General features: G+C 20.4%; 3 protein-coding genes across 3 annotated transcripts; 1 reads left to right on the forward strand and 2 right to left on the reverse strand. All coding sequences in view use genetic code 6, as the record gives it.

Annotated features, from left to right (window-relative positions):
• Positions 1-1,580: 1,580 nt before the first annotated feature.
• On the forward strand, positions 1,581-2,060 carry TTHERM_00705090 (hypothetical protein; the record flags this gene model as incomplete). The annotated part of the gene is made up of 1 exon (XM_001010938.1): positions 1,581-2,060. The coding sequence occupies one exon, from the start codon at positions 1,581-1,583 to the stop codon at positions 2,058-2,060; it is 480 nt and encodes a 159-aa protein (XP_001010938.1).
• Positions 2,061-3,528: 1,468 nt separating this feature from the next.
• Positions 3,529-3,681, reverse strand: TTHERM_00705100 (hypothetical protein; the record flags this gene model as incomplete). The annotated part of the gene is made up of 1 exon (XM_001010939.1): positions 3,529-3,681. The coding sequence occupies one exon, from the start codon at positions 3,679-3,681 to the stop codon at positions 3,529-3,531; it is 153 nt and encodes a 50-aa protein (XP_001010939.1).
• Positions 3,682-5,362: 1,681 nt separating this feature from the next.
• On the reverse strand, positions 5,363-5,991 carry TTHERM_00705110 (hypothetical protein; the record flags this gene model as incomplete). The annotated part of the gene is made up of 2 exons (XM_001010940.1): positions 5,363-5,396; positions 5,855-5,991. The coding sequence occupies 2 exons, from the start codon at positions 5,989-5,991 to the stop codon at positions 5,363-5,365; spliced, it is 171 nt and encodes a 56-aa protein (XP_001010940.1).
• Between the last annotated feature and the right edge of the window lie 6,162 nt (positions 5,992-12,153).

Raw genomic sequence — 12,153 nt, forward strand, 5'->3', positions numbered from 1 at the left:
ATAACCTTCATTAGAAATAGAATAATTTTTCAATTAATTTTTCGTTCACTTTTTTTTTGATAGATTTGAAACTTTAATTTTTAATTTTGTCCTAAATAAATACTAAGATTTCAAAGAACAAAGTATTTATAGAGCAAATTAATAAATTGTAAGAACATTTTTTTATTTTATCGTGTAAATAGAGCTTACAAGAGCTGCATGCTAATTAGAAAGACTCATGTTAAGCTTATAAAAAAATCAGTCAGTCTCAAATTTATCTGGTTGTGCTAAGTAAAAATTAAAATTTGAGATGAAATAATTTAGAGTGGAAATCACATGTAAAATAAAAGTTTTATCATCTTTAAGAATGATAACCATAAATATTCCATATATATTATATCAATCAAAAGAGAAAAATTTAACAAAATTAACTCATTAGCGAGTTAATAAATGATTATACTCTTTTACCACAGATTTTTTAATTTATTATTTTAACATTTCTACAGTAACTCTTTAAATAGGATGAAGGATACTTACAAAAATTATTATATCTTTAAGGTAAAATAATAAATAAAAAGTCTAACAGAATATGAAAGCCTGTATTCAAGTCCTTGAATTAACCATATATATATTGCTGTTAGTAATAAAATGCAAATTAATATAAAATATTTACAACATTTATAATATATGTAGCACCTATAAATATTGATTTTTCTAAGATATTTTATCATTAATTTACATCACAAAAAGTAAAATAAAAATTTTTTGTATTGCTTTTTTCTTTCCATAATGAAGAGTAGCTTTTTCAACTTGATATATTTATTAATTAATATTCAAGAATAAGAACCATTTAAGAATAAAAATTCCAATTACTTTTGCCTTTCATTTTATAAAATTTGAGAAATACCTTCCGGTTGCGTGCTTGCCTAATGGGACATTTAATTAATAGAGCCATATCAAAAACTAACTAACGAGTGGGGAGCAGTGATAAAAATTAATATTTGTAACGACATTAGAATTCTTTATTAGAAATTAAACAACAGGTATGTATGAATATATATATGCACTTGGGTATGACTTTTATATTAATTAATTAATTATTTAATCAATAAATCAGTCTACCTAATAAATAATAACGGGTTAGCTATTTATCTCGTTTAATAAATATTAGAGATCCAATGAAATTAAAATTTGAGATGGTTACTCAACAAATCTCAAAATTTGTAAATTAATAAAGACTTTTGTGAAAAGAGATCTGACATTGAATGAAATATCAGAGAAATTGTCTGTCGAATTCATATAATAATTAAAGTATAAAAAAATATATAAAACAGAAATTCCTGAAAAAGCAAATAAAATCAATCAATAAATAAAAATTTTTGTAATACAAACTAAAAACACACACATAAATAATAAGTCACTCTCCTCTCCAACTTACTTACTCTGAAAGAAGTATCCAAAAAGCACCATAATAAAAATATTAACTAAAGAACTCACAAATACCCGATAAAGTTGGCTTAGAAATATACTTCAAGCTATTCCTGAACTAGTGCAAAAATAAAGAAAAATATCAATCAATTTTTACTGAATATATAAATAAAATGATATAAAAAAGTGACATTGAAGGGATTATCTGCTAAGACATAATCGAACAATACTAGTAAGAATTCGACTTGCTCAATGATGATTCACTTCTTTAAGAATTCAACAAACTGTAAAAATCCAACTTCCTCAAAAACATTTTGCGTTCTTTTTACGTTTACATCCTTGAAGAAGGAGACGAAATAGTTATTGAAAGCATCGTCTAAGATTCTAAGAAAAATATTAACTAAATTAGAAAAGAATTCAACGCCTTTACTAAAAATAAAAAATTAAACCAAGCAACTCTTCTTTCATTCATGAAAAGTAAGAGATTTAGTAAGATTTTTTACTACTACTTGAGCTATTACAGCCTTGACTGGATTATGAAGGGATCAATCCAAGACGTTTAAACTCATGTCTTGTGTATCACCCACTTAAAGAGATGCTTCCACTCTGAAGATCTCATAAATTCAATCAGAATTTACAAAAAACACATTTGAGAAAATTAATCAAAAAATACTTTAATTTTATAAAAATAAATAGCAATAATAAATACAAACATACATACATACATGCAATAAATTAATAAACAAATAAACAAACAATCAAACAAAAATATAGTAATCAATCTATTTTACAAATAAAAAATTTCTTATTTTATTAAAAAAATACATACCTACCTACTTACTTAATTAACAACGTGCTTTTTCTTTTACCAACTCAATCAAGCTTCAGCTAAAGCAAATAAAGTTCAATGAACTTAAATATGCAAACTTGTTATGCGTTAAAAAGGTTCTTCTTCAATGAGAAGCTTTGAGAGAAATAACTAAATAAAACTAATCTTAACTAAATAGAAATTTCAAGCGATCCCCTTTAAGCAATAACAAGCAAGCAATAAAGAAGCACCTTTTTTATAAAAAAATTTCTTGATCAAATATATTTTATAAACAAAAACCTTATATAAATATTTTTTAGTATCAATAATTATATATATTAAACTCTATAAATTATCAAACTATTATTATTTAAATTTTTATATGCAACTCCATTTTTTTTCATTTTACTTAATGTTATAAACTTTAAAGAGGACATTTCTATGAACCGGACCTTACTTATTATATATTATTTAAAGGTGTAAAAAATTCAAAGTACTTCTATGAAATAAGTAAATAAATAAATATAGATAAATTGATTGATTTATTGATTCTTATATTCTCATTGTATACATTATATAAGGAAAAATTAAAAGATGAAGAAGAATTTCTAAATCAAGTAAAATTAATTAATTAAATAAACAATAAATGATTGATTAAAGAAATTTTTCATTTGACATGATTTTCAATGTAATATGATTTAAAAACATTTAATAGATTATAATTAAGAATTTAATAAATTATTTATCTAATTTTCTGTAAATACCAAATAATAAATAAAGAAAACCTCTTTGTTTTTCCCAAAATATCGCTGTCCATAAGTTTCCCTTCAGTAAATAATACAAATACAGCTAGTAAATAAAAGCTAACCTTTGATAATGATTATTATATAGTATTTCCTTAATTTAGAGATACTAGTATTACTTTCTTAAGAGCTGTCTTTATTATTAAATTACTTTAAAATTTTGAACAGTATTTTGTGTTTACTTATCAAATTCACGCAGCCTGCCTGTCTACTTTCTTTTTTTATTTATACGTGCAAGTGTGTATAGATAGTAAAAATTTTGGGATTATCAAATAAAAATTTATAAATATCTAATTTTCACCTTTATCTGGATTTTAGATGAAAAACCAATTAATTATTTGATATTTCCACATAAGACTGTTACAATCTACCTAATCTTCTTTATTTATTTGTTTTTCAATGATTAATTAATATTTATTTATTTAGCATCATATAATTCAGTCATGTATTTTATAAAACGTCACTATCCAATCCAATTAGTATTGGAAATTTAAATCAAATTTTTCATTATCATTTAGCTATTTACTTGCTTACTTAAATTATTTCATTCAAATCGTCTAATTAGAAACCACTCTTGAATTATTTCGCACCAAATTTTAAAAACTTATTATTATTTTTATCTTCTTACTTGTTTGAAAACTAAATTTAAAAAATAGTTTGCATTCTGATATCTTTAATCGTATTTTTAAAATAGGAAATTAATCATTTATTTATTTATTTAATTTAAAAAATTATTTGAAAAAAAACCACAAACAATCTAAATGTTGAAGAATTTTTTTGCTATAAGGCATACAAAATTCTCATATTCTTGTATAATATTACAAAAGTTCTTCAAATAATATTCTACAATTGATTCAATTTTCATAAATATGAGCAAATGAAATACCCATTTGTCAAACTGAGCCGTAAAATTTAATGAGGTTTTCGTATTTTAAAAGACTTTTTCTATTTGCAAATACTATCATATATATCAGAACTAATTATATCAACTGTAAATTAGAAAACTTCTAATAAGATAAAATTTTCTTTTTATGTATTACAAAATATTAAATAAAACTTCAATTTGTGGTAATGAATACGTCTATGTTAAGCTTTTAGCCTGTAAACCATCAATTATAAAGCATAACGCGTTGTTCAATTTTTTAAATTTAGTAGTATTTTGTTTTCGTCTTCAAAAATTAATTTAAATAGCTTCTAATTAGTATGTTTGGGTGTGTAAATAAAATAAAGCCATTTCTAATATTTAGATTTTTTCATAATTCAAAAGTAAAATAATTCTAGACACAAATAATAAAAGTAAAAAGACTAAATAATTAATTTTATTTAAATAAAAAGTTAAAAAAGTTTGAGGTTATCTAAAACTCAACCTAAAGAAAATTAAAAATCGATTTTAATATTAATTTGCCTACATTTTATTTTCTTTCTATCTAAATTAATCTGATTAATTTGTTTATTTACGATGAAGTAAAGATATTTTCTAAATTTTTCATAAATTAGTATTTACCATTCTCAAAAGTAAGCAAGCAAGCAAGAAAGCAAGCAACATTTTTATTTTTGTTTTCAATGTAAAAAAAAACTATTTCAAATATAGGAAATTTAAAAAATGATATTTTTATATAAAAATTTAATATTCTAAATTTTTTTTTTCAAATATACTTTTTTTAAACAACATAAATAGAATAAAAATTTGACAGAAGAATTTATTTCTAATTATTTTTAGCACATTTTTCTTATCGACCTAAACTTTTAGAAAAAAAAAAGATAAAATGGATTCAATTTTACTTTTTAAATAAGTATTTAAAACTAGTTACTAGCAATTTTTTAAAACTATGAATAAATAGTCTTTTCTAAAACATAAAAAAATCAATTATTTTTAAATTATTTAATCATATTTTAATATTAATTACATACAAAAGATATTTTAATAACTCAAAAATTTATATGTATTTCCAAGTGTTTTTGACTGTAAACCAATAATTTATATTACTAAAATACATTTTTGAAACAATTGAAATTGATTTTAACACCAGCCAAATCTGAGTAAGTTTATATTTAAAAAGTTTCTAAAATTTAATAGGTTAACTTCAAAAATATTAATCTAAAACACTCTTGATTCTTTCAATTCTATCTAAAATAGGGGGGAAAAGTTAAATTAGTTTTAATAAAATTTATCTTTCATTTTTAATTATTTGATACTCATTTAATTTAATCACCATATTATTTCATAAAAATTAAATTATTGTGTATCGATGTTATTGTTAAATCAAATACATACATACATACATACATACATACATACATACATACATACATACTTACTTACTTACAAATATTTATATTTCGCTCACTATAATAAATATAGTTGATTTAATTAATTGCTTTAAATAAAATAAATTTAATGAATGATAATTATTTTAAAAAATATTAACCTAATATTTATCAATGTAATAAATACTTCATTCTCTCTCTTCTCTTAATTTTTATAATTTGTTTACAATTTTTTTATTTTAATTTCATCAATAATTATTCATTTGCTGATTTATTCATTAATTAATTCATAATTTCTTAATTCTCTTTAAAATATTTATAAAAAATGAAGAAAATCATTATTGTAATAAAAAAATTTTTTATTCATCTTTAAATAAAATATTAAAAAATAATTAGAAATATTTAATTATTTTAATTAAAATTGTTTTTTTATTATGCTATCCAAATGAATAATATCTGGATTTATTGCTATATTTTTACAGAAATTTGTAAATAAATTTATTAAAATTGATCTACATATATTTTTATAGAACCAAAATTGCATTTTTTTATTTCCTTTTTTGCTTACTTTAAGTTGCTTAAACCTGTTAAAAGTTGTATTTTTTTCTTAACTTCTTTACCCTACTCTATTTTAGAATTTTTTGAATTTTACTCAAAGCCAAGTACATTCTAACTTTCAGGTAAATTCTTAATTTTTTTAAACATTTTTTAAATATTTGAAAATTAATAACTTTTTTCTCAAAAGTTTCTAAATTCAACATAAAATAAATGAAAGTTTTTTATTTAAAAAAAATGTTTTATCTATAGAATTGTTATGTTATTTGCAAGCGATTTTGATATATCAAGTAAAATATCATTAAAATAAAATAAATTCAAAAAATTTTTTTATGTTTTAAATAGGCACTAACCATGGAAAATATCATAGATAACATTTATAGTTGAGTTAAGAATTAATGAATATAAAGTAATACAAAATTCTAAAAAAAGTATTTACAAGCTATATAATTGTGAGAAAAATAGAAATTGTTACATACAACATTTTTTAAAAATATCAAATAATTTAATAATGATGCATTTAAATTTCAAAGACTTTAAATTTTGAGCATAGGAAGAGAAGTATATTTAAATTTTTTAATTACCTATATCTCAATATCTGTTTAATAATATATGTTCTTGAATAAAAAAAAAGAAAATATAAATAAGATAAGCAAAGTATGTTATTAGATTGATTGAATTTAATTAGTTTATTTTAATATATTTATTTTTCTATTAATTTGAGATTTGAGCTAGTAAAATAACAAAAGAAATATAATATAATCGAGTTTTAAATAGTTAACTAATTAATTACTGTATTTTCTACTTTATTTTCATTATCAGATAAATTATTAGTTCAGTAAACAAACATTATGCTGCCATAAATCACTAAATAAAAAAAATTTACTGATTTTTCTACAACTCTTTAAATAAAAAGAGGCATAAGACTTTTCTTTTAATTTGGTAGATTTTAATAATAATTTCATTTGATTATAATAATTTATATAAATTAATTAATAAGGAATGTTAATTATATTTAATTTATTTTTCCAGTTAATACAGCAGTAATGTAACTGGTTGGTCGAATAGCAAACGCTGTATTTTTTTACATAGAGTGATAATTTAAATATTTTTTTACTGAACATATTTTTTCTTAGATCACTTATCAATTTAAATTTTTTAAAAATATAGCAAGATCACTTAAATTAATCATTAGACTTACAGCTATTTATTTTAAAAAAAGTAGAGGAAAAAAACTTGTGAATCCTAAATAAAATACAATATAAAAATTTTTTGGAATATGTTTATAAATAAATTAAGTAATAACAAGATAACAAAAAGACAGTTAATTAATTACTTAATTAATCTATATATATTAAGCTCATGAATTTATGTAGTAGAAAATATTAATAAATGTTTTTTACTTTAGAAATAGACTAAAATTTTCCTCCTGATATTATAAAAAAAATAAATTATTAGAATTATAAAAATATATAATTCAGATTACTTAATAAATAGAGACAGGAAGTGTAATTTATCTTTCTATCTCAAAAAATGTAAAGCTAACTCAATGCAAAAAAGATTTTGTAACAATAAAGTGTAAATATGCAAGTTTAAACAATAAGCAACACAATTTATTTTCATATATAAAAGAATTTCATAAATAAATAAAAAAATAATATTTCAACTAATGCAAAATAAAATCAGTTTTTTTATTAAGAACGACCTTGAAAATTTATTCGTTTATTTATTTAGATTTAAATAAGTCTGAAATAATATTTTAAGTTTTGAAATAAAATTATTTTTAATAAAGAAAGATAAAAATTTAAGAACGAACATTGATTTTATCTAAATTTAAATTTGTTTTCCTTTTATATTCTAAATTTAAAAATTATGGTTGACTCTAACTTTGTATGATTCCATCATTTTTTCTTTCTTCTTTTCAAAACTTTTTCTTGAGGAATTGAGAAAAAATTAGTAAGATAAAGATAATTTTTATTTATCTAGAAAAATTAACTGGTAAGCACAATTACAACGGTAATTGTGTAAGGTAAAATTTAAAAATAAGAAGTTTTAATTATTCTTTTACATTATTAGTTCATTTAAACAAAAGAGCATTATACTTTTTAATAGTATAGTATGACTATACATCTAGATTATCACAAATGAAGTTAAATAATTTTAAATATTATACTCAATAATCATTAAAAATTTATTTAGGGAGTAACAGACAGAGGATATATATATATAATAATAACTTCTTTTTCTTTAAGCTAACGAAAAACTTTTTAAATAAGAATATTTTTAAAATATTTAAAAAATTATTAAAAATATTAATATAAATAATTGATTTTAAAGTAGAAATTTTTAAAAATATAAACAATATTTGATATATTAGGAAGAAGGAACAGATCAAATTTAATAATAATAAGTTTTATTTATCAAAACAAACTAATAAATGATTTTATTTACTTATTTATTACTTTGTAATATTTAAAGAAAGCTAGAATATTCATTTGGTCTGACTAAAAATCCAATCATGAAATTAAATAAAGAATGATAAATTAAATAACTAACTAACTAAATACTTTTGTTTTTGTTTTATTTTTGCATAACTTTAAATAAAATCAAAGGTTTTTTCATGTTTATTTTTGCATAACTTTAAATAAAATCAAAGGTTTTGATTTGAATTCGTACTTCTAAAAGAAACTTTATTTTACCACAATCTACCTTTGGTAAGAATAAATTAATTTTTTATTGATTGTTTTTTGTTTTATTTACATTTGATCGTTACTAATATTTTGAATAATCTTAATAAAAGGAATAGAAAAGAACATTATTATTAAATTAAAATAAATATGAGAAAACTGAAAAAATATTTCAAGATACATGAAAAACTGATTCTTATTGAAAATATATTTTTTTAATTAGAAACAAACTTATTTTGCCATAATTTAAATGTGAAATAGGAACAAGATAGTTAGTAATATTCTATAAATATTTAAGTTTCGCAAATATTTTTTTTTCATTTTGAGCAAAAATCAGTCGATTGATTTATTCATTTACTCTATTTTGCAAGAAAGCAAGAAATATAACTAAAATTTTATTTTTTTTCTACTTTGTTTTTGAAAATCAATTATTTTGTATCAAATCAAAATTGTAATGACAACAGTAAAATCATTCATAAATACTAACTATTTATTTATTTAATTTGATTTTCTCTTTTCCACAAATGAAAGAGTAGAATGAATCCACTGATAAATTAATAAAATAGAATTTATTTTCTATCAGTATAATTAATTGTTCAAGTTATTAAAATTTATAATTTTCATTCATTGTGATTTCTTTTCAAAAGTATTTAAAATGCTAAGCTATTTGAACTGTGAGGAATAGCAAGCGATTTTTAAGTTGTATATCAAAAAATTGGATTATTTGCCATAAAATAAAAAATATTATTACTATTACGAATGAATAAAGCATCACAAAAAAAATGAAGAACTGTAAGCTTTATCAATATGCTATTTACCTAATTAAAATATCAAATTAAGTCAAATATAAAATTACAATATGAATGAATATAGCTAAATGAAATACTAAGAAACAAAATACACATAAAAATGATTTTTACACCTAAATTTCTCCCATTATTTTAAAGATAAAGATCAAAGCCATTCAAAATTAGAAGAGTTAAAAAAAACTTAAAATTAATTTTTGTACAAACCTGCTAATAAAAATGGTAAGAATTTATTTTTTTTTTGCTTGCTTATTGAATGTATATCTTGCCAGAAAGTATTATTTGATCATGAAATAAAATACAGAATGTAATGCTTCAAAATCGATTCAAATATGACTTGAATTTTAAAGTGCAAAGTTGATTACTTTACATAAGATTTCTGTTTAAATTGCTTTTTGCATGAGAAAAAGCGATTTTATTCAATTGCAAAATAATTTGATATGATTTGAAAGAAATAGCGATTGATTGTTTAGTTAGCTTTTTAATTATTATTGAAAGAATAAATATATTCAGTATAGTAATAAGAAACAGAATTTCCATAAAAAATATAGAACAAAAGATCTTTTGAAATAAAGAATAAAATAATGCACAATTTTAACTTATATGAAATCATAATTAATAAAATTTTACTAGGCAATAGGCCAAAAATATTTCTTAAAAGTTTGTCATTTAAAAAAATCATTTTTCGTTATTTGTTTTTAGATAGTTGAGCTATCATAGATACATTGCTCTTGAATTTTTATTTTTACCAATTACTGAAATGATTGCATTAATTACAATATCGCTTTGTGTAAAACGCATTTTTAAATTAAGAATTACCCAATTTAAAGGGGTAGGTATCTTTAGAAACTTAATTAAGCATTTATTAAAGATATACTTTATTAATCGCGTATTATTTGTAATTTATTGCTACAAAACTTGCAAATAACTGTTTTAGATTTTGTTTTTGTTCTACTTTCAAATATAATCAAAGAATTAAATAAATAAACTAGTAAATAAATATCTACTTGCAATAGAAATATTATTTTAAATTAACTTGATTTATCGGTAGCAAACATTCTCAATCAGTTTATTTTTTATTTTGCGTTATATTTTGCTTATATCACTATTTAATTACTTTATTTAACTTGTTCTTCATCTGTTTGTCTATGTGTCTATTTACCTTCTATTAATCTGTGGAAGTTTGAAAATGCAAATATAAAGCTTTTTAAATAATTTAAATATATGTTTGATCTATGTATGATCATAATTTTTTAGACATAACGCATATTAATCTTTTAAATAATTAAGTATAGTACATGAATTTTTGATCTAATTAATATCAGATTTAAATCTGCTAGTGCATTTTTCATTTATCTATTTAAACTCCAAAAGGGTCAAAAATGTATTTTTTAATAGAAGTCGCCCTTATTTCTTAAATATATCAAACAATTTAGGTCTTTATAAGGATAATTTCAGGACTCTAATTGCTTATCTCAATTTCGATTACAATTAAAAGAAAAATAGTAATTGATATCGATACTAAAATCTATTAATTAATACTATATTAAAGAAAGATATTTTTGGTAATAAATAAATAAATAGAAAAGAGGGAGGAGGGTAAAACAAAATATTAAATAAATAAATAAAATTAAACCTACTTTCCAAACAAGCAAAGAAACAAATAAAAATAAATATTAATAAAAAAGAAACAAGTGGTAAATTTATAATATTAAAACTTAAATCCTGAAGATACTATCAAAATGATGTGTAAGTATAGTAATTGATGCTAATTTCAAATAAGAAAGTACAGTTAAAGGCAATTAATTAATTTATTTATTTAGCTTGAAAAGCGAATATTTATTTATTGCACTGTCTATTTTACTGCATGGGTTTTTGTTAATTTCATAAACAGTGTAAAATTTAACTAATTCTGCTTTTTTCTACATCCGTCCTTAAAATATTAATACTACTGGATCAAATATTTAAAGCGAAGCAGTAAGAAATGCAGAGATATTTGATTTAAATTCGAAATATTCATGTGCTTTCGATTGTTTAGAAATTTTGTATTTAATTCATGAGTTATTTCTTTTTTTATGCTTACAGTAAGCAAAAATGAAAATACAGGTTTTTAGTAAACACAAACAGAAATGATAAACAAAATTTGTTTTGTGCAAATATAATTTTCCAAGCAGTGATTAATTAAAATCTCAACAAATATATCATTTTGTATTGTATGTTGAATATTTAACCCACCGCTTACATTAAAAATGCATGTTATTTTGTAACAAATTTATGGTTTAAAAGAAATTACTTTGAAAGGATATACAAGAAATTTAACAAACACTTACAACAGCTCTTATAAACCGATAAGATGATTATAATTTTTTTAATTCATAGATTTGAAACAAATTTTACTTTTATATTTATATTTATGGTATCGCATATAATAAGTAAATTTTAAATTGAGTATTTGCTTTAAAATCCTGACGGAAAAGGTTATTTGAATAATTAATTTTTGTAATCAAAATTTGTGAAAAAGGACTACAGAGTAATGGACAAATAGAATTCATATAATTAACATTTGTATTTTTATTAAGATTTTCTTCTTTTTGTGACTTACATTTACATAATAAACAATGCGATGATATCAATAAATAAAAATTAGATTTGCTGTTTTGATGATTAGATTATATCATGCAAAATAATTGTATTATATTTATTTAATTAATATGTTCATAAGAGATTAGATTACATCTCTATTTTATTAGATTGTTTTAGTATTTTTATTATAAATACTGTAATATGTATGTATGTCTGTAGTTCTAATTGACTCTCTA

Source organism: Tetrahymena thermophila (genome assembly GCF_000189635.1).
Source record: "Tetrahymena thermophila SB210 genomic scaffold scf_8254748, whole genome shotgun sequence".
Classification (NCBI taxonomy): Eukaryota; Ciliophora; class Oligohymenophorea; order Hymenostomatida; family Tetrahymenidae; genus Tetrahymena; species Tetrahymena thermophila.